The 23,276-nt window shown below is 46.7% G+C and overlaps 1 protein-coding gene across 3 annotated transcripts in view; it reads right to left on the bottom strand.

The window, feature by feature from the left end:
- Positions 1-23,276, bottom strand: part of LOC144806055 (uncharacterized) — a 609,474-nt gene that overhangs the window by 179,372 nt on the left and 406,826 nt on the right. The window contains exons 1-2 of one of the 3 annotated variants that reach the window (XM_078672504.1): positions 22,995-23,098; positions 4,751-11,349 (exon numbers count right to left, since the gene is read on the bottom strand). The exons of 1 other annotated variant lie outside the window; for it this stretch is intronic. In XM_078672504.1, coding sequence (XP_078528630.1) covers positions 8,422-9,966 — 1,545 coding nt within the window. In that variant the 5' untranslated portion in view covers positions 9,967-11,349; positions 22,995-23,098 and the 3' untranslated portion in view covers positions 4,751-8,421. Of the gene's footprint in view, positions 1-4,750; positions 11,350-22,994; positions 23,099-23,276 lie in introns of those variants that run through there. One more of the 3 variants, XM_078672503.1, reaches the window with a different exon arrangement.

The raw sequence follows: 23,276 nt of genomic DNA, 5'->3' as shown, positions 1-23,276 counted from the left end.
TCCAACCATCCCCGGATGCCTGGTTTCGATCACCCTCCGGCCTCCCTGGGCTCCGGCTCCACCCCCCTGCTGGGTGTCTGGACACCATCATCCCGGCCCCTCTGACTCCCAGGCAAGAGGGTCCGGACATCGAAGGACTCCAGACCTATATCTGGGCCAGCCCCGGAGTAGGACGGCAGTTGTATCCCGGAGTCGAGAAGCCCTGCTGACACTGTCGCGGCTGACCCTGAGACGAACTCACCTTGCTGTTCTAACTGGAGCCTGCTGGTGCTGCCGCGGTCCATCTTTGCTGTGACCACCTTGGAGCCTGCTGGCGCTGCCGCGGTCCATCTTTGCTGTAACCATCTTGGAACCTGCTGGCGCTGCCGCGGTCCACACTCGCTGAACCATCTTGGAACCTGCTGGCGCTGCCGCGGTCCACACTCGCTGAACCATCTTGGAGCCGGCTGGCGCTGCCGCGGTCCACACGCGCTGAACCATCTTGGAGCCTGCTGGCGCTGCCGCGGTCCACGCTCGCTGAACCATCCTGGAGCCTGCTGGCGCTGCCGCGGCCCAACCTTCCGGAACCCCCCAGCTCGAGGATTGAGAGCTGTGCGTAGGGTCCCATTGCAACCGACCATCTATAAGACTGTCCCGCTACCTTGCCCCTTGCCACGAGACTTTCCAGATCTCTGGATCTGCTGTATATATTGAAACGATACTTATTGCCCGATAAAGATTGAAAACTCTATCTACGTGTGGTGTATATCTGTAGTGGTGGGGTTACTCTGCTGTACGATTCTAGGGGAGGGCCTTCCTGTCGGAGGCCTCTCGACATCGCTCGGTCCCTTCTCGGAAGGAGGGGTAGACCTAGGGGTGGTCAGTCAGACACCTTCTGCCTCCCCCGGGTTCGCCTTTCTAACAGTTCCTGTTAGTTCCCATTTCAATATCGTCATGAAATGTACCTATTCTTTTTGTCAAACATATTGAAATATCTTTATCACAATTTTTGGGGCATTCTAAAAAGTGTTTTCATTCTCTAACTTGAAGCTTCCTAAGAAAAATACGGACACCAGTTCCTGGTTTCTCCTAGATCATTTAGCTTTCTCACTAAAACAAGCACAATATTGATTTGAGAGAGGTGATTGTTGTAGTCATACGCACTGGGGTTAGTTTAGAAAAGACTAATTCCTTAATCTTTCGAAATAATACTTGGAAATGTTTTTGTTCAATAATTTCAGATAACTTACTGATAAAGAGATCAGATAAAGATCCCCAAATTTCTTATACCTTGTGGTATCAAAAATATGCTAGAATTAACATTCTAGTTAAAATTGCGATGATCAACTTTCTGTTATTTTAACACATTTTGTCAGTGCACAGAGTATTTTCCCTACATAGACCACATTTCATGCAATGGTCTGTGCTTGAACGTACAATGAAGGGGTAAAAATGCATTTCTACCACAATCAAGAAACCCTTGGGTCTCTGAGGATTACTGTTGCAAATGAAGACCTAGCTAAGATGAAATATCCCTTTAAAAGGATGATTTCCCTCACCCACCATAGTTGGCATGCTTCCTTATTGGGAATCTCCTTGCACCATGAAACAACCCACTCACTGAGAGGGGGGAGTTCAGGCATATTTTGTTATAGAGAAAGGTACACTAAATACCACAATAATGAGCTCAGGGTAGTGGGGGCAGCAGAGTGAAAGTTAAAACTTGCTAAAGGGTATGTGGTTTCCATTATTTGTACACCCCTGGGCCAGGATTAAAAATAGGACACTGTGGGAGAAATATATATGTACTGTCAGAGTCAATGAGAGGTCAAAATGTTTCAGCCTATTAACCCTCCAAATATGTGTTTGCGGCATTCTTCAGGACTTAATCAAAAGTTCTGCCGCTCAATGTACTCAATCAATAACAACCATTGTCATAGCCAATAGGTCTTGCCTTTGGGACCTTATAAGTGTTTAGCCATGCATATTCAGTAACAATGTGAAATAATTACTATTAAAAAAAAAAGAAGACTATAAAGTAACTAAGCTAGACGTGACTTTATAACTGGTTAATCAAACGTTTCTGGAGGCTTAGTATATATAAACAACTCCTTTTTTCTATGGTGTGTCATAAAGTTGATGCTTTAAATTTTGGTAAGAGTACACAACGTCAAAACATTCAATACTGCTTTTATATTAATATACCTTTGAAAGCTTGAAGTGAAAGACAATTATAAGTGGCATTTGGTTATGAGTAGGCGCTAATGACTATTTCCGGATGATAATGTAATGTATAAGATGTGTTAAAAGTATGGGTAGGGAAAATGGCTATTTTGGCCAAAGGCTGCCCTTTCTATATGCATGCTAGTTTTAATTTGTAAACAGAATCACAATTTGTTATGTGGTACACTGTAATGTTAGATGAATCTGTTTTACCCTTCTGATAAGCAAGGGATGACGATGAACCGTTTTTTCGTCCCTGGTTTTAAATGGATTCAGGTTGGAACAGAAGAGGTGTTTGTTGACTTTACCTCAGAAAATGGTTGTTTCCCGCATGCTGCTTTCATGCGACTTAAATCCATTCAGAGGAAGAGGCGGCTGCATGCCTGCATATATGGCCAGATCAGTACTTGGCTGTTTCGGTTCTCCAGTGGGGCTAGAATAGAAGCTGTTAAGGGCAGGGGCTTAGCTTCCCATTGGTGCAGCAGGTGCAGTGGCACCAGGTCCCAGATGCCTTAAAGGCCCACTGAACCCTGATAACTGCTGTTTGTCACAGTTCAAACAAAGGCCTGAGGGGCCCACAGAACAATGAATATTGCTGTTTTCCACAGTCCAAATAAACAGCAGAGGTCACACTTGCTTTCTTGCCGTGGGGCCCAAGGCACACTGGCTAGGCCACTGGTTAAGGATGCAGTTGAGAAGAAGTGGCGAGACAGGTGGATTATCTAAACAGCTCGACGATGACTTCATGCCTGGGTATTAAAGTATTCATTACAATTAAAGACTTAAGCAGGAATAGATATCATAATATAGGAAGGCCTATGTACAAATGCAGCTCGATTAGCGGCTGCCTTTAACTTCTCACTTCTCACCTTTCCTAATTTACAGTTTTATATTAGATGCAGACATAAATCGTGACCTATGAATATGTTTATCTATGTTTAGGTTCAAATGACCCATCTTTTCCATATGCAAGTATCAGACAGGTCGGAAACGCCTAATGGCTTTAAACTTGATAAAGCCACATTAATCACTGGTCTTGAAATACAAATGGCAGCATTAGGCACGCAGAGGTGTATTCTACGTAATCACATTATGTTCAGGGTACGGGAGAGTATTTAGGGCATAAAGCACTTTGACAAAAACATTTCTGCCACCATAGAAATTCAATCTTCCTTGTCCTACCCTAGTATACAAGTAGTACCACATTCTTTGTATACCTGAATTAAATAGGCACACAAAATAGTACCGTATTTAAAGGCCCAGTTCAGAATTACATGGAAGGTGCACTGTCCCAGACTACACAATGGTGCAGTCTTCGGCGGGTGCTGTCATCCCACACAGGGGGAGCACACCAGATTATGCTGGAAAAAACATGTGGTGCCCCAACGTAGGCGCAGTTATAAACCACCAGTCTGCTTACATAGTAAAGCGCCTGGCAGCTATGAGATGAGGTGGCACGTTTCCCCTGCAGGTGGTTGGGATCTGTCACCATCCTTTCAAGTGGGGGGTACACAATCCGTGCGCCTCCTTACTGCTTGTCTCCCTCGGCCACGCAATTTCATCATAAATCTCGTTCCTTTTTGGCTACAGTAGGGTTTTTCAACACTGCCAGCGCCAGACCCTGCTGCAAACCCAACAGGTCTCCAAGTTCTTTCATGGCCATGGCACATAAAGGCAACGTCCAGGACATCATGCCACTGCGTGACCTGCCTATACAACTGGTGCAGCTGCAAAACCTCTTTGTGTCCTGACAGACACTGACTCACCCTATTGTAGGCAGTATCCAACATATTCTCCAATGAATTAGATTGTGCCAGTGGCAGACCCCTCTCCCTATTCCGCACAGACTTAACAGTGGTGACAGATGTATCACTTCTGGGATGGGAAGGCCATATGGGAGACATAGATTAGGGAACCCTCGTCAGCGGCAGAGACCCAACTCCACATCAAGCTGTTGGAGTGGCGAGCATTTCACTTGGCGGTGAAGGTCTTCCAGCCCACCATCACAGGATGGCTGGTGCAGCTTCTCACAGACAAGACAGTCAATGACGATGGTCTCATTAGGAAGTGTCACACTTGAACTTGTTTGACAGCGAGCCGAGGATTCATCTGCTGCAGTTGTTTGGTCCGACAAACAGGCGCTGGAACTGCTTAGTTGAATGTGAGTTCCTCCCAGGACGCTGCCCGAGATACAGAAGAATCCTTACTGGGTTTTATTGAATATAGTTGAGAAGCATATTGGAGAGGCGGCAATCTACCGTCCTGATGAGACTATGGTAATTTACTGGAACAGTCGAAATAATAACTATACAGAGACAATTTCATATAAATTATGTCTTCTAAGAATCACCTTTGCTTAACTTGTATTGTACGAAAGTATTTTCAGCCCTGTTTTTGTGAACAAAATGTGGATCGGACTGTTTTATCATCATATCACTTTCATCTTGAGCACTGCGCAGTCATCACTCAACGCTTTATATATACACTTGCTGCTGAGAATACAATTAGAATTTTTGGAAATGAAAAGGTCTCATCTGAATTCTAATCATTTTTTTTGCTTGAATATGTTTATTGCATTTTTTTTGACATATCAAAACATTACACATATGAAAAAAAAAAATGATTAATTATGCCGTAGTACAGAAGACGTGTCAGACGCCGCTGCGGTCGTTCATGCACACGAAGGAGTTCGACCGTAAGGAGCAATTTAAAAGCAGCTTAGCTAAAATAGCGTGTCAATATCATTAGCTACAGGCATATCCAAGAAAGATCATTGATCTACATAGGTGGTTACAAAGCAAGTGTTGCTTCCCAATATCACATCAGATATTTGTTCAGTTCGGAACATAGGCTATGCCATGGCGTCAAATCAAAGTAGGTTGGGCACATCAGCAATACAACATATATCCAAAGATTTATTACAAAACTAACAAGTGTATAGAACAATCTGAAAGGTGCGGAAACGAGAGACTGGGCGGTGTCCAACAGCGAGTGCGTGTTTATGTGTGTTGTCCTCGGGGCAGGCGGGTGGGAACAGGCATGTACCATGTTATATCGACAGTGAGGATCCAACTACAAGATCTACCAGGTGCGCAGTGGGGGGGAGGGGGAGGGGGGGGAAGTCCAGCCGGGACCATCAAAGAGAGGCACCAGCGTTTAAACAATGCCACCCTGCAGGCACACCTGATGGTTGGTCAACAAGGTGCTATCCCAGTCTATCGCTATGGGATACTTGCGGAACCCCGCTGTCTTTTCGCTATGTAGCGCTACACTTTCCGCCCTTGCCCATTTGTCAAACGAATTACGCCAGTGTATCGCCTGGGGGGGCGCATTGTTCTTCCAGCGCTTGGTAATGAGGCGCTTCGCAGTTATCAGCCCCAGGTCCCAGAACCTCTCCCGGACTTTTGTCTGTTTCATTCTTCTGAACAAGCCCAGCAAACAAGCTTCCCATGTAAACGGCAAGCTGCCTCCCGTTGCTTTTGCCAAGGTATCTGACACTGTAGACCAATAGGTATGCAGAGAGGGGCATGTCCAGAGTGCATGTAAGAGTTGTGCATCTACAAGTCCGCATCTGGGGCACGCTGATGTAGTAAGCCCGAAGTATCTATTGATCTTATCAGGGGACAGATAGGCACGGTGCACGATGTAATATTGTATAATCTTAAAGCGTGCATTGCGCGGTATGTGTAGTGTCCCGGCTAGTATCTACGCCCATTCCCTGTCAGTCCAGTCCCGGCCTCTGTCAGCTGTCCATTTGTATCGCAGCCGCTGTGACGAGAACTGAGTGTGTGTGTGCAGCGCCTGGGCGAGCCAATGTACCACGTGTGAGCCGTTCCCCATCACATGCAGATATTGAATTAGCAGGTGCGTTGGGGGCTCCTCCATTAGCATTCCCCATGCTTGCGTCAATGTATGCAGAAGCGTCGCATGTGTCAGGAACTGTCCAGCCGGTGGGCCCGTGTTGTCCGCTAGAGTCACAAAAGGAAGCAGGGCGCCATCTTCAAACAAGTCGCCCAGGCTCTATAAATCAACTGCCGCCCAGCAGCTCAACGCAGGCCCCGCGAGTGCCCCCCCCAAGGTGTACCCAGTAGTGGCAGGTTAGGTGCGTATGGCCCGGTAGCGCCCGTGAGTTTCAGACTCCTCACATAGCAAATTCTGGCCACCGCAAGGTGTAGTTGATCAGGGCAGCGGGTCTTAGTTAAGGGATGAAATAACGCATGTATTTGCGGGGCTGTCATTACCGCGTCGTCTGAGGCAGTATCCCCCAAATTCTTCCCACTCAGCCAGTAGGTGACCCACTGCAACTGCGCTGCTAGATAATAAAGCTTGTGATTAGGGACCGACAACCCTCTGCTCTCCGTCGATCTGAATTCTAATCATGATAAAAATTGTGAATTAATATCTGCCCAGGGCCTGCATATGTGATACAGACCTGTCAGATAATTAACTCACAGACCCCTGTATTTGTTCGCAGTGCACATGGGAAGTGCTTCTATGCGTCTACGTTTGTCACTTCTGGAGCAGAATGATGTCGACACTGAGCTGCATGATGTGTCCTACTGCATGCAGCAGGACTGCTTTAAAGTTTGAGGATCCTGTCTGGCGTGTGGGGAATATTCACAAGGTGAGGAATCTGCAGGTAAAGGAGTATCCATCAGAAAGAGGGTTACCAAAGGCAAGTAACTGGTTTGTTATGTTTTCCTGCTGTTGTATATTATCTAATTCTGGGTGGTGAACTCAGCGGAGCTGGCAGAGTTCCTAAAAACTCTGCTCCATGGAGCGTAGCAAGGTTTTTTTTCAATGCTCACGCTCTTCAACGTCATGTGCTGGGGCAAGGAAAATCCACCACCTGATGAAATTTTTCCTTGCTCGAGCTCGCCAAGGTCCAGTTGGCGAGCAAAATCAACCTCCTTGGGCGATTTCTCAAAGCGGGTCGTCGGATTTCTCAATGCAGGTGGTCGCGGCCGGTCACACCACTCGCATTGAGAAACCTTCTTTTCCATTGACAAAGCTGCAGCTCGAGTAGAAGCAACTGCACCCTCTTGTGCTGCACATGGTGCCTTTCGCGATAATTTTTACAGGGCGGGACAAACACCCCTGGATCAAAATCACCCTGAAGGGCATGACCCTAACGCACTCCGCTGCTCGCGGAACTCCGAGTTTTTTTGTCACTTCGCGGAGTTCTTCATTGAGGAACTCCACCTAAGCTTAATCTTATCATGAAAATATAGATATCAGTCATATGTTAAGAAACAAAGGTGAGTAGAAACCTTTTGGGTGGAGTAAAATTTAAGACATTAATATTGTGATTTTTTTGGGCAATTAGTTGATTTTTGCAAGCACTAACACTTCTCTGTATAAAGTAAAGACCTTGAGAGTTTTGTAACTTTCAGATACTCAAATTGTGGATTTTGTTGAAATTAAAAAAATTTTAAGGCCTGAAATTTCTTTAGAGGTTGCATGCGGGCAGCCTAAGTTATCCTGCAAGAGTTTCTTGATGAATCCTATTGCAACTACAATATGTGCTCTCGCATGTAAAGTCAGGTTGTGAGAAGCTTTTCTGCAACTAAAGATACGCCTTACTTTTCACCTGGTGTGGATGCATTTCTCATGTTTAGTGAGGTCTCCTTTCTGAGTATAACGTTTCTGGCTTTCCCCTCCTGTATAAGGCTTTAGTCCAGTGTGAATTCTCTCAGGTGAAAGGACATTGTATTCAAGACTAAACCTTATCTGACATTCAGAACACACATAAGGTTTTTTTCGCCCATGTGAGTTCGCTCATGACAAGTGAGAAGTAATTTGTAACCAAAACTTTGCTTGCATTTCGAGCACTCATAAGGTTTTTCCCCAGAGTGGGATCTCTCATGAAGCATAACACTGTCTTTCAGATTCAACCTTTTATGACATAAGGATTTTCTACAGTGTGGAGTTTCTCATGGTGAGATAGCGTTTTTCTCTGCAGCTTTTCTGGCATTCAGAGCACTCATAAGGTTTTCATCAGTAGGGAGTCGCTTATGGTTGGTGAGGCTGTGCCTATCAAACAGGAATTTCTGGCATTCAGAGCATTGGTGATGTTTTTCCCCTGTGTGCGTCTGCTCATGTAGAGTGAGATTGCGTTTAAAATTTATGCTTTTCCGGCACTTGGAGCACTGAATTATTTTGATTGTGTGTCTCTTATGGCGCTTGTAACCATCTCTACCTCTGAATCTTTTATGACATTTAGAGCACTGATAATTTTTTTTCTCCAGGGTGGATTCTGACATGACAATTGAGTTGATATTTTTGGCTGAAACACCTTTGGCATTCGGAGCACTGATAAAGTTTTTCTCTGTGGATGCCTATATGCTTAGCGAGAGCCGTTCTTTCACGGAAACATTTATGGCATTCAGAGCACTGATAAGGTTTTTCCCCAGTGTGGGTTCTTATATGCTTAGTGAGACTGCTTTTGTCACTGAAACATTTGTGGCATTCAGAGCACTGATAAGGTTTTTCCCCAGTGTGGGTTCTTACATGCTGAGTGAGGCTGCTTTTTAGAATGAAACATTTCTGGCATTCAGAGCACTGATAAGGTTTTTCCCCAGTGTGGGTGCTTAAATGCTTAGTGAGATTGATTTTTTGACTGAAACATTTGTGGCATTCAGAGCACTGATAAGCTTTTTCCCCAGTGTGGGTTCTTATATGCTGAGTGAGATTGAATTTTTTACTGAAACATTTTTCGCATTCAGTGCACTGATAAGGTTTTTCCCCAGTGTGGGTCCTTGTATGTTTAGTGAGTTTGCTTTTGTCACGGAAACATTTCTGGCATTCAGAGCACTGGTAAGGTTTTTCCCCAGTGTGGAATTGCATATGTGCAGTTAGAAGTGATTTAAGTCTGAAATCTTTTGGGCATTCAGAGCACTGATAAGGTTTTTCCCCAGTATGGATTCTTATATGATGAGTGAGACTGTTTTTGTCAATGAAACATTTCTGGCAATCCGTGCACTGATAAGGTTTCTCTCCAGTGTGGGTTCTTCTATGCCGAGTGAGACTGTTTTTGTCAATGAAACATTTCTGGCAATCCGTGCACTGATAAGGTTTTTCCCCAGTGTGGGTCCTTGTATGTATAGTAAGTCGTCTTTTGTCACTGAAATATTTCTGGCATTCAGAGCACTGATAATGTTTTTCCACAGAGTGGGTTAATGCATGTCGATATAGACTCGGTTTGATACTAAACCTTTTGTGGCATTCAGAGCACTGGTAAGGTTTTTCCCCAGTGTGGAATCGCACATGTGCAGTTAGAAGTGATTTAACGTGGAAATTTTTTGGGCATTCAGAGCACTGATAAGGTTTTTCCCCAGTATGGATTCTTATATGATGAGAGAGACTGTTTTTGTCAATGAAACATTTCTGGCAATCCGTGCACTGATAAGGTTTCTCTCCAGTGTGGGTTCCTCTATGCCGAGTGAGACTGTTTTTGTCAATGAAACATTTCTGGCAATCCGTGCACTGATAAGGTTTTTCCCCAGTGTGGGTCCTTGTATGTATAGTAAGTCGTCTTTTGTCACTGAAATATTTCTGGCATTCAGAGCACTGATAAGGTTTTTCCACAGAGTGGGTTAAAGCATGTCGATATAGACTCGGTTTGATACTAAACCTTTTGTGGCATTCAGAGCACTGATAAGGTTTTTTCCCAGTGTGGATTCTCATATGCTTAGTGAGATAAGATTTCCGGCTGAAACTTTTTTGGCACACTGAGCCCTGAGAGAGGTTTTTTCCAGTGTGCATTCTCTCAAATTCAGTGAGATGAGATTTATGGCTGAATCTTTTTTGGCACAGGTAACTTTTTTGCGCAACTTGGGTTATTTTGCTTTGATTGAGGCGGGTTTGAACACTCAGTTTGTTCTCACAGCCCGTGTTTTTATAAAGTGTATTCCTAGAGTTACATTTAGTTGTCTCTTGCTTATATGCCACGGTAAGAGTGAACCCGATTTTAGGGTCGGGCTTGTTTAGATAATGTTCAGCATTTATCTCTAAAAGAAATTGTGTGTAATCTTCTTAACACTTGAATTGAGCGAAATATGTCTAGAAGCAGCCCTGTAACATCTGTCGAAATGTTTTAAGCAGATAATAGTCTTTTGGTTATAGCCTCACCGGCAGCAACTTATTTTGTGACTGAAGTTTTTCTCAAATCTATTTGTATAGGTTCTTTGCAATGCAGTGAAAAGGTGCTAGTCTGATATTTAATGATTAAACATGAGAATTGCCTTTTTGCACTGGCCTAATGTCAGTAACTGAGGGAATACGAACATGCACAGTACTGTTGTGGCTCACCAGTCGCAGAACATCAGTTCGTTTTACCCTTTCTATGTTTGGTGTAAGGTTAAGGTTTGTAGTTCTAAAGACGAGGATTTATCTACATTAGCTATAGCGCAAAGGTGCTCATTTAATCAGTTTTTACATATCACTCCTGCACGACAGATAAAGTTGAGGCGATTTACATAGAATTACAGAACAGTACACAATAAAAAGGAAACAATCTGAGATGGTCATGAACACAATAAAGTGGTGAATTTTTAAGGTTTTCGCCAGAGTGAGCAGAGTGGGTCGAGGTGTAATATCCAGAGGCAGATAGTCTCCAACTTGTGTAACTGGTTAAAAACGGTTGTTGAACAAAGGTGATTTTCCAATCGTTTGGTTGTTAACGTGTCCGCTTCGAAGTCTTCTTTCAGTGTCTTTTCTTTGATGGTTTGCAGGAGAAACCTTTTGTTATATCTTTCTTTTATGCAGTGTGTGCTTCCGCTCTGGAATTACATGATGCTTTAGATCATTTGTGCTATAGATGAACGTTATTCTGTCATGCTGCTGCAATTTGTCTTTCTAATAATATTTCAGATGAGGATGTTGTGATTGGTCTTTCTGGCATTATTTCTGATGCTGTGTGGACAGATATGACTTTGCTCTGGGTTAATGAAATGCAAAATTAGAGACTTCACTTACAGGTATAGTACTTTCCTCCGCTCCCACTTCCTCGCCACACCTAGATTTTGGAAATTGTTTAAACTTAGAATGATGGATGTCCTTCAGTTTTTCAAAATAATCCTTCTTATGGCACTAACATTCAGTTGGCTGGTGCTAAATCTTGCTTTCTTCGTCCGTAATTTCAATCACCTATAGTATTAAAATTAAACAGTTAATACATGTAAATTTCCCCAAAAATAATTTACAAGCCATATCAATGCAGAATTGCAGAATTTTGAAAATGTTGAGCTGTTCTTCTGACAGAGCAGAGTGTAGAATGGTAGCCTGAGAGTACTTGGATGTAGGAGTGAGGAATTGCAGAATGTCCAACATTTTATGAAGCTCACAAAGGATAAATGTACCCTATGGACTTGTAACATAGAATCCCAAAGGCAGAAAATAAAGTCATATGCCCTGGCACCAAACAGCTATTTAAAAAGAAAACTATTAATTCATTTTTAATGTAGATTTCTGGGATGGGAATTTCCCCATGGACAACAGGCGTTTTCCCCTGCCCTGAGTTACCACCTACTTGTATCTGGTATCCTGACTTTAGTGCTCTGGCCTCTGCCGCACGCAAATCTATTGTGTATTACGAGGACTATGCCTAGACCAATCCCTCAACTATGGTCCAGAGTGTGAATCAAGGGCAATGAAATGAAGGCGTACTTTCATGTGTTCATTTTATTCCACCTGATTATCAGTTGTTAGGTTTTTCTGCACCTGGATTTACTGGGTGCAGAAAAACAGGACACCATTTTTTTCCAGACAGAAAAATTAGACTGAAAAGAGGCACAAGACTCTGGGTGCAGCAGAAGCAGCCAAGACTTATGCTGTTTTTTTTACTAACTGGGGAAAACACACAATTCTTCCCTCTGTTAGAAAATGCTTTCCCCTTCCCTCCCCTGCTTCACCAATCCCTCCCCTACTTCACCAATCTGCCCCCCCAACCAACCACATGCATATATATACCACTTGCTTAAAACAAGTGGTAAATAAAAGCAGAAAAACACTATGAAATAGTGAATGGTATGTGGTTTGACAGGCAGAAGAATCTGTTCCTCGTGGCAACTCCCCAGTCCATGGCGTCAAACTAGTAACTACACGTTACTGGGGTAAAACTACCACAAAGAAAAAAAAAAAGAAATTTACATGAGATTTTCCTGTCACTCCAGTACTGTGCAACTTCTAACAAGGGGTTATGATAGGCCACGGACCGGTCCTTTGACCTGGAGGGTCACACCAAGTGTGCCCTTATTTAAGGCAGAGGACTGTCATGGGTTTAACAGCTAGAGCGGTGGTATCAATGCACCCTGTTGTAAGGATCAATAGCCTGATGGGATCTTTGCATCATGGTCAGTGGAGTGGCTTCCTACTGACACACCCATGTAATGCTCCATTTCTATGCCTGTGCCCAGACTTTGCGCTAACATCAAGTGTGTGTTTAGGGTGTTGGTGTGCGTAGCATAAATGCAATGTGAGAGTGCGACAGATTAAAATGCATCTCCTGCCTGCCAGGTGTGTATACAAGTGGGACCATCTATCCCTCTTTTATACCCTAGTTCAAAGTCCTCTGGTACCAAGGAATAATATGCTCTACAAAGTACTCAGGTGCCTGCTGTGCCACCAGGGATGGTGTCAGCCTGACAGTCTATCTAAGTTGAAGGGACATCACCTGCAGGCTGAATTACTTAATGGAGAAGCTATGTACCTGTCCTGAAGAGCCTAGAAGTCTGCCTAGAAGTCTGCCTGTCTGGTAAGAAAGGGAAGGGAGTTTGACTATCCAGTAGGAGGACAAGGCGGTCCTGGAAGAAGCAAGGTCTTACACATCCCCGGTATTTGTAGGGCGGGCCGGAAAGCGATCCAGCAGGACCAGCTAGTCTGAGGGACCCCCCCCAAGACTTTCCCAACAGTTAAAGGCAGAAAATAAAACTCTACGACAACGTGATTGTTGAGGCCCAGTTGGACGATTGTGTGCTGCCAACAAGCCCGTTCAAGGTTGCATTTGCCAAATTCCTAACACAACAGGGTCGGAATCTACTGGCTTCCTGGAGAGCCTGTGTTGGGCTTTTAGCTGCTGAGTTTTTGACTACTCTGTGTCAGAGGCCCATGAGGGACTACAACTACCCCAGTGTCGAGCACCCTGTCTGAGCTTACGCCTGTGGTCCAGCTGGCCACAGTGTGGGCTCAATTGCTGACGGTCGGGCCTCCAGAGGGCTGCACTTACCGACAGGCCAGGTGTGACTGCTACCTTGGGACTGCTGATCTTCGGGCAACTGCAAAGAAAAGACAGAGTGGGTGCCCTACTGAATGCAGCCCTACACCCAGGGCAAAAGCACTCCACAAAAGCCTGCTGGTGGGTCACTGCTCTCTCGAGTGTTCGGACGTGCCATTCAAGTGCCGGGAAACAGGAAAAAGACCCAGACAAGACTGACTCATCTTGTGAAAGGGTAAGATGCTTACAACAATGCTAATCTGGCATGCCTGCACTATCTTTTCACCCAGACTGTCCATAAAGTTGATTTTAGTGCCGCTACACACATAGCAGGGGGAATCTCAGACCATTCGCTGGGGAAGGTGCCACTCGATGGTCCGGTTGTGGACTTCATCCTACCCCCAAGGGTTGATCCATGATATTTATAAGACAAGACGTTCAAAGCTCGTATGAGAGATGGAGCAGACTTCTATTTTAAGGAGAACGGGCGGCCTGTTGAATCAGCTTGCATGCTATAGGATGAATTCAAGCCAGTGATCCTTGAGGACACTTACAACAAGGGGAAGGAAATACTGGGAGAGACTTCCTGAAGAACAAGTTACTTACCTTCGGTAACGCTTTTTCTGGTAGATACAATATCTGCCTGTGGATTCCCCACATTGTGAATACCCCTTGCATCAGCAACATTCGGAAGTTCTTTTTGTAGCCTCGCGCCGACGTGGACTAGGACGTCATAGAGACACGACCTCGCTCGCGACTCCGCTGACATCACCGACGCCTACAATAGGCCCACGCCGGCGTGATGACATCAGTTCCGCCCTTTTTTCCGTGCCATCGAGGCACACGGACGGACCAATGACAGTAGAAATGCATACAGTATACACAGTACACAATAGCAAAGGCAAAACACACAGTGTAAAGCAAAAGCAGGAAAGCTATAGAAACATTTCCATGACAGCAAAATATATATACATTACATTACAGTAACACTGGTATAGAAGAGTGGACAACGGGGAGGCTGGCGGGCATGTGAGGAATCCACAGGCAGATACTGTATCTACCAGAAAAAGCGTTACCGAAGGTAAGTAACTTGTTTTTCTGATAGATACATCTGCCGTGTGGATTCATCACCTTGTGAATAGAGTCCCACAGCAGTCCCCACTCCCGGAGGAGGGTGTCCACTCCTCTATACCAGGAAATCCTGAAGGACAGAGCGTGCAAAATGACCGTCCCTCCTCACTTCGGTATCCAAGCAGTAATGCTTCGCGAAAGTGTGGAGGGAAGACCAAGTTGCCGCTCTACAAATATCCTCTACAGGCACACCTCTAGCCAATGCAGAGGTCGAAGACTTAGCCCTTGTAGATTGAGCCCTTATACCCTCTGGTGGTTCCTTACCGGCCAAAGAGTAGCAGATCTTAATGCAGAGGACGATCCATCTTGACAAGGTTCTTTTATGGACCGCTCTTCCTTTCTTGCAGCCAGCAAAGCCAATGAAGAGTTGGTCTTCCAAACGAAAGTCCTTGGATCTCTCCAAGTAAAAGGACACCGCCGTCTTAGGGTCCAGACGGTGCAGTCTCTCTTCCTCCTTAGAAGAGTGAGGGGGAGGATAGAAGGTAGGTAGGGTAATGGACTGACCCAGATGAAAAGGAGTAACCACCTTTGGAAGAAAAGCAGCCCTGGTCCTAAGGACCATTCGATCAGCATGAATGGTCAAGAAAGGGGGCTTGAAACTAAGAGCTTGAAGCTCACTTACCCTCCTTGCCGAGGTTATTGCAACAAGGAAGACTGTTTTAAAGGTTAAAAGTCTCATGGGACATTTGTGAAGAGGCTCAAAGGGAGCAACCATCAAAAAAGTCAAAACAAGATTTAAGTCCCACTGAGGCACAATAAAAGGAGAAGGAGGGAACCTATTTGTGAGGCCCTTAAAAAATCTTAAGACCACAGGAGACTTAAAAAGAGATGGCTGGTCAGGCAAGCAGAGAAAAGCCGACAGCGCAGAAAGATAACCCTTCACTGTGGCAACAGCAAGCCCCTGTTGCGCCAGAGAAAGGGCAAACTGGAGAACATCAGACAAATGGGCTCTCACCGGGTCAATAGACTTTTCCCCACACCACGTGACAAATTTCGACCATCTATAAGAATAGATGGACTTAGTGGAGTCACGCCTGGCTGACAAGATGACATCCACAACGTCAGGCGGGAGGGAAAAGGAATTCAGGTTGCCCCGTTCAATCTCCAGGCATGAAGGTGCAATGTCTGGAGGTGGGGGTGTAGAACCTGCCCCTCCATCTGAGAGAGGAGGTCTGCCCTGAGAGGGAGACGGAGCGGCGGGTGAGAGGAGAGGTGGAGAAGATCTGTATACCACACCCTTCTTGGCCAGTCCGGGGCGACCAATATGACTTGGGCCCGGTCCTGGCGAATCTTCCTCAGAACCCGAGGAATCAAGGGTATGGGAGGAAACGCGTAAAGGAACTGATTTCCCCAACTCAACTGAAACGGGTCCCCCAAAGCTCCTTGCATCGGAAACTGGAGACTGCAGAACGACAGGCAGTGAGCATTCTCGCGAGTGGCGAACAGATCCACCCGAGGAGTTCCCCACATCTGAAAGATGTCGTGAACCACCTCCGGGTGAAGCCTCCACTCGTGGTCGGCAGAGAACTGCCGACTGAGACTGTCTGCACGCACGTTCAGAACTCCGGCCAGATGATTGCAATCATACAAATCTGATGGTCCTGAACCCAGGACCAGAGGCGCAGAGCCTCTCTGCAGAGACACTGCGACCCCACTCCTCCCTGTTTGTTGATGTACCACATCGCGGTCGTATTGTCTGTCAGGACTTGGACCGAACGACCGCGAAGGGAAGGGAGGAAGGCCTTGAGCGCTAAACGAATCGCCCGCAATTCTAGAAGGTTGATATGAAGCAACCTTTCCTCTGGAGACCAAAGACCCTTGACCTCCAGATCCCCCAGATGAGCACCCCACCCTAGAGTGGATGCATCCGTTATCACTGTGGCCACCGATGGAGGCAGCTGGAAAGGCTTTCCTTGAGACAGATTGCCTTCCACGCCCCACCAGGACAGATCCGCCGCAGCTTCTCTGGAGATCCTCACTGACTCCCTGAGATTTCCGTTGTGCTGATACCACTGCCTGCGGAAGGCACCACTGGAGTGCCCTCATGTGCCAGCGTGCATGGTTGACCAACAGAATGCAAGAAGCCATCAGACCGAGCAGGCGAAGGACCTTCAGGACTGGAACGACCGCTCCATTGTAAAACAAAGGAATCATTTCCTGTATGTCGCGAATCCTTTGAGGAGGAGGGAATGCACGACATACAGTTGTGTCCAGTACAGCACCTATGAACAGGTTGCGCTGGGAGGGCACCAGGTGAGATTTGGGTACATTTATCGAAAAACCCAACCTGTACAACAACTGGGTTGTCTCCTGCAGATGAAGTAGCACAGTCCCTGACGACTCTGCTTTGATCAGCCAGTCGTCCAGATACGGGAATACAGGAATCCCTGACCTTCTGAGATGCGCCGCCACCACTGCCATCACCTTGGTGAAGACTCGAGGCGCAGTAGTAAGACCAAACGGAAGGACCGCAAACTGGTAGTGCTGCGATCCCACCGTAAAACGGAGATACCTCCTGTGCGACTTCAGGATTGGAATATGAAAATACGCATCCTGCAAGTCGAGGGACACCATCCAGTCTTCTTCCAGCAGAGCCTGAAGAACCTGAGCAAGGGTGAGCATCTTGAATTTCTCCTGCTTCAGATAAAAATTCAAGATCCTGAGATCCAGGATTGGACGAAGACGACCATCTTTCTTGGGAATCAGGAAATACCGGGAGTAGCATCCCTGACCCCTTTCCTGCTCTGGGACCACCTCTATCGCACCTTTTCTCAATAGAGTTTGGACTTCCTCCTGGAGGAGTAACAGATGTTCCTTTGAGCAATACCCCTGGCAAGGAGGGTAATTGGGAGGGAATTCTCGAAAGGGAAGGGCATACCCAGTTTCTACGAGATTGAGAACCCAAAGATCTGATGTAACCGATTCCCAATCCAGTAGAAAGTGGGTAAGCCGACCCCCCACTGGGCCTACATGATCCTGAATGGAGGATCTAGGGCTGCTTCTCTGTGGCTGGGGGGTTGGAGGAAGTAGAGGAGGAAGAGGCTTGACGTCCTCGAGGACGTGCTCTCTGCTTTCCCCTGTATGACCTATACAAGGTATTCTGCTGCTGCTGTTGCTGCTGCCGACCTTGTCCATATGAACGAAAGGAAGAGCGACCAAACCCTCTGAACTTCCTATTTGTAGAACCTCTGACCTGAAGGCCAAGAGATCTAGCACTTGCCCTGCTGTCCTTGAATCTCTCCAAGGCCGTGTCTGCTTTCTTTCCAAAGAGCCCCTCACCATCGAAAGGCAAATCCAACAAAGCCGACTGCACATCAGCTGAAAAATCAGACGACTTCAACCAGGCTGAACGCCTTGTGGCAACCGCCGTGCCCATGATCCTTGCCACAGAATCCGTAGTATCAAGCCCACTTTGGATGACCTGACGGGCTGCCGCTTGAGAATCAGACAAGGCTTCCTCAAAGTCTTTTCTGCTATCCTCAGGGACCTTAGGGATTAATGAACGCATAGAGTCCATAAGAGCATGAATATATCTGCCCATAAGGCAAGTGGCATTAGAAGACTTCAACGCCATACTAGCCGAAGAGAAAGTCTTTTTTGCAATTTGGTCCTGTTTCTTGGCCTCTTTGTCGCCAGGCACCTGTGGAAAAGCACCCACTGATTTTTTAGAACAAGCAGCCTGAATAACCAAACTCTCAGGAGAAGGACGTGAAGACAAAAAAACAGGATCCTCAGGAGCCACTCTATACCTCCTAGCCACACTTTTTGAAACTGCAGGAGCAGAAAAAGGTATTTTCCATACCTCCATAATGGGATCTTTTAAAGCATCATTAAATGGAAGTATAGGCTCCACTGCCGAGCTTGGAGAATGAAAAACCTCAGTCAGTAAATTCAACTTAAATTCGACAGTGGGCAAGGTCAAACCCAAAAGTCCTGCTGCCTTCTTCATGACAACATGATATGGCTGCACATCCTTGGAGGGTGCATCAGGCCCTGAAGGCAAAGACCACTCCGGAGAAAATTGGAGACCACTCGCCTCTGCCAGGTCTTCAAAACAACTCCCATCCAGCTCGCCCTCCTCCACTTCAGAAGAAGATTCATCAACCCTCTGTTCATCAAGAAGACGTTGAGCTTCTCTCCGAGATCTCATTTTGACACGAAGCGCAGTCGAATCCAACGCCGAATTCGACGACGTCGGAGCCGACTTCGGAATCGAATCCGAGGGCTTGGAAGGCTGCCCCATAGAATTAACAGGAGTCGGTGACGCCGGAACCGGAGTCGTCGACTTCGGCCGAGCCGGCGTCGATACCGGCGTCGACCTCGGTGGAGCTTGGTACTGCCACAGCGGAGTCGGGGCTGGCATATATGGCATAAAGGGTGCCGGAGCATATGAGTGAGGAACACCCAAATTGAATGCCATTGGACCCATGGGACCCGAAGGTGCACCAGAGGGGTACCACGATCTCGAGAAGACACCATACATCGCGTTTAAAAACGCAGAGGGGTCCTGACCTGGAGTCGGAAATGGTGGATGCTCAGGTTGATCTCGAGGTAAGTTTGAATCTGCTTCCTCAACAGGATTCGAAACCTCTTCCTCAACAGGAACTCCATTGATGTCACTTGGAGCCGGAGACGGAGTCGGAGATGGAGCCGGTGTCGGATCCGGAACCGGAGTCGGAGAATGGACCATCGACTCTGAAGGCGAAGCCTCACCTTCTTGATCCGACACTTGCGGGGGAATTACCTTCGATTTCATCCTCTTGGGAGACTTCGATCTAGAACCAGACTTATCACCTGAATGATGTCGGGATTCATGCCTCCTTTTCTTATGCTTCTTACGAGAACCGGAAGCGTGATCAGACGAAGACTTCGAGGCCGACGCCTCTCGAGACCTCGACCTGGATCTCGACTTCGACCTCTTCGAGTGCTTCGAGGATCTTTTAACTTTACTCGCCTTAAGCTTGGCCACAAGAAGCTTAGACTCCCTTTCACGAAGAGCCCTCGGATTCATCTTCTGGCACAAAGAACATCCATCAACGTCGTGATCCGAACTCAAGCACCAGATGCAGTCTTGGTGGGGGTCCGTAACAGACATCATCTTCCCACATTCTCTACAAGGTTTAAACCCTGTCTTCTTTGTCGACATGACAACGGAAGCAAAAGGTTAGAGAATGGAGAATCGAAGAAATAAAGTAACAATATACTAAATAGCTACAGAGTATCCCGAAACCGTTAGCGTCGACGACGCGGAAAAAAGGGAACTGATGTCATCACGCCGGCGTGGGCCTATTGTAGGCGTCGGTGACGTCAGCGGAGTCGCGAGCGAGGTCGTGTCTCTATGACGTCCTAGTCCACGTCGGCGCGAGGCTACAAAAAGAACTTCCGAATGTTGCTGACGCAAGGGGTATTCACAAGGTGAGGAATCCACACGGCAGATGTATCTATCAGAAAGACCCGACCCTGCCAATGCTAACGAATGAGGACCGAGACGCACTAGATCAAGACCGGACAGTAGACAAAATAAATAAGACAATAAGAACCTTGCAAACAGGGCAAGCGACGGGGCCTGATGAGCTACCCTTAGAATTATATAAAAGCATGATGGATAAAATCAGGGAGTGCCTCCAGAGGAAGTTTCAGACTGCCTGAAAATAAGGGTGTCTCCCAGAGGACCAAAGAGCGTCTGAGGTGGTGGTCAGCCCAAAAAAGGACGAACCAGCAACTGAGTGTGGGTCTTATAAACCTATCATCCTGCTTAATTTTGAGGCTAAGGTACTTGCGTAGCCCCTGGCGATCTGCCTTCGGACAGTAATTGCAACAGTGGATCATCCTGATCAATCGGGCTTTATACCACACCAGGGAACGCGCTTAAATCTCTGACTCCTTAATGGAGTACCATATGCAATAGGGGGATTCCTTTGCTGTACCAGTGGCGCTGCTATTAAGCTCTTGTATGTGGCCCCTCTAGCGCGCATGCGCGTCAATAATACAGTCTACCGAGTCTTTGCCCTTCCGACAGGGATGTTCCTTGTCTCCTATGCTCTTCACACTTGTTTGGGTTCACCACAACCTCTCATATGGGGTATTCCAGTTGATCAGGATATAATATCAACTGGAAGAAGTCCTTAATATTCCTGCTGGTGGCAGGGACCCTGCGGCTGCACTCTAGGTGCACAGTTAGGGTGGCACTACATGGCTTTAAATATTTGGTTGTGTTCATTACAAGAGAGCACAGGCAGGAACATACTCCCGAAATTAGACCGTCTTCGCTGGGATGCCCCACACTTGCGGGCGCTCTCACTCTCCTTACTGGGCCGGGTGGCCCTATTTGAAGTGATGACGCTCCAGGGTCTCCTGTACATTGTGCAAAAAATGTCCTTTAAGATCCCACCAGACATTTTTTTTCAAAAGGTAGTCTGAGAACTTCGGCTCCTGTAGTGGGATGGCGGCACGTCAGGCTGAGTAAGGTGCAGAGGGGAGTTTATTAAGGTGGACTGGCGGTCCGGAGCATTCACAAGTATTACTGGGCCACGCAGCTGGTGGCAGGCAACAACTGGGTTTTTGCGGACTGTGAGGATCCTGCTCACCGGGTAGATAGATTGGCCATGGGCAAGAGAGGCTGTATCGAAGAAAGTATGAGTGCACCCTGCCTACTCATACCCAAACAGTGGTAAGGGTGTGGAGAGAGGCTACCAAGTGTTTAGGCTGAGAAGGTAAGCTGACTGAAATTACTCCACTGTAAGATGGTGATCTCTTAAGTGCAGTGGGAGGATTGCAGGGCTTCATAAAAATGGGGATTGATTAGCTTAGAACGGCCGGGCGATGTGTGGAGGGGACAGGCACTTGTGTCCTTCACGATCCTACAACATTAGTATAAATTAAGTGAGTAAAAACGGTTCTGACATTTGCAGGTGGCCACGCTCTGCAAAGTCACATCCGGGAAGGGGGGCAGTTCCCTGATGCATCCCTACTGGAGGACCAGCTACTAATTGATCCCCTGACCGAAAAAGCAATCTCAACCAGCTATAGGAAGTTGATCTACAATTCTCTGGATGCCTTGGGGACGCGGAGCGCTGTGTGGAAGAGGGATCTAGGAAAGCTTGGCGATGGCGATTGTGTTGAGGCCATTCAGGGTGTCAGAGAGATGGCAATTAGAACTCATTTTTGTCTAATTTAACTGCAGATACTGATACTGCCAAATCAATTACCCTACTTACATTAAAGGGCAGCATGAACTCAGAGCTCAACAACAGACTCGATTGAATAAATGACCAGCACACTGCTTATCTTGCCAAGACACAGGTACTTTGTAAAACTCTTTTTATTGAACTAGTGCTCAATCGATGGTGTTGACACTGAAAATACGGTATACATTAGTGAGAGTGATTAGACCAAAAACACAAAGTCTGCCAATATAGAGTGAGTAACATAGCTTGGCTTGTCCTGACACTCCCTGGCCAAATCCCACTACATAAAACTAGATTGCCCTTTATCGAAGGCAGGTAGTCCTCCCAAGGTTCTGGAGATCGCTGGGCTGCAAGTCCATAGTTCTCTACAGAGCCTCACCAGCAGAGAAGGCCGCAGTGCCCGGCTCTTCTTAGGTCGGCAAGAACTGAAATTCAGGGTCTGGGGATGCCATCTAAAATCTTGATTTAAGGGTGTTACAAGGCAGTGACAGGTAGAGGCTAATGGTCCCCTTTCCTGGGGTGGCTACACCCTCTATCATGCCCACCTCCTGTGGGAAGGGGACACAGTCCTAGCCCTGATTGGATAAGTCCCATCATCTTCCCATCTTCAGCACCTGAGGGGTGGAGTTGACAGAGGGTGCGGGGGGCACACCTCCTGCTCTATCTAAGGTTTCCCACTTGTCCTTGCGGCTAAAAGGGGGTGAGGACAGGAAGATTGCTTGCTCCCTCTAACAGGAGAGGCTGGGGTCGCATTACAAAGGCGGCAAGGCCTTTGAAAATCCCTGCCACAGATGGCTCTGCCTGACCAGGGGAGGTGTGAGCACCTCCACCCAGGAAAGGCATTGTTATCGACCTCAAAGTGCGCAGGCACTCTCCCCATGAGGACAGGATACTGTCTGGTGGTAGCAGGCTGGCTCAGGCCAGTCGGTGACCACACTAAGGATTGGTACATCTTAGGGGACCCCTCTAAGGGGCACTCTGTGTGCAATTTTTAATAAATCGGACACTGCAATCAATGCAGGTTTAATATGCTGAGATGTTTGGTAGCAAATATCCCATATTTCAGAGAAACCTTCATGAGGCTGGGGAACTCGTAATGACAATTGTGCAGCCAATGTACTTACTATAGAGCTTCCCTGGTCACTTGCAATATCCCGGAACCGACAAGGATATTGCTGGGGCATATCTGCTCATGTAGATATGCCCTCACAGGAGATATCCAAGCAGTGTGCACTATAAGGCCTGCTTGAAGGGTGTCTTACCTATATCTCAGACAGTCCCTATGGGCATCGCATACAGGGATGAGTGCCATGTCGACTCTTCAGTTTTGTCTGCACCAAGACACACAGCTGCAGTCGATCAGAAGTAGCTCTCACTATTGAAAAGGTGAAGACCCTGGTATAACACAAACGCAGACATGCGGTTAGGCTCTACCAGGACATGCAGTAAACTATTAATTTATGTATCTGTAGGATTAGATTGCATTGCAAGTTAATTCTTATTTCACTATTTTCCGCACACAACATACAACATCGATTTCTCAC

This window comes from Lissotriton helveticus (genome assembly GCF_964261635.1).
Source record: "Lissotriton helveticus chromosome 1_1 unlocalized genomic scaffold, aLisHel1.1 SUPER_1_unloc_41, whole genome shotgun sequence".
Classification (NCBI taxonomy): domain Eukaryota; kingdom Metazoa; phylum Chordata; class Amphibia; order Caudata; family Salamandridae; genus Lissotriton; species Lissotriton helveticus.
The sequence above is the reverse complement of the archived record's forward strand: the minus strand, read 5'-3'. Positions and strand labels throughout refer to the sequence as shown.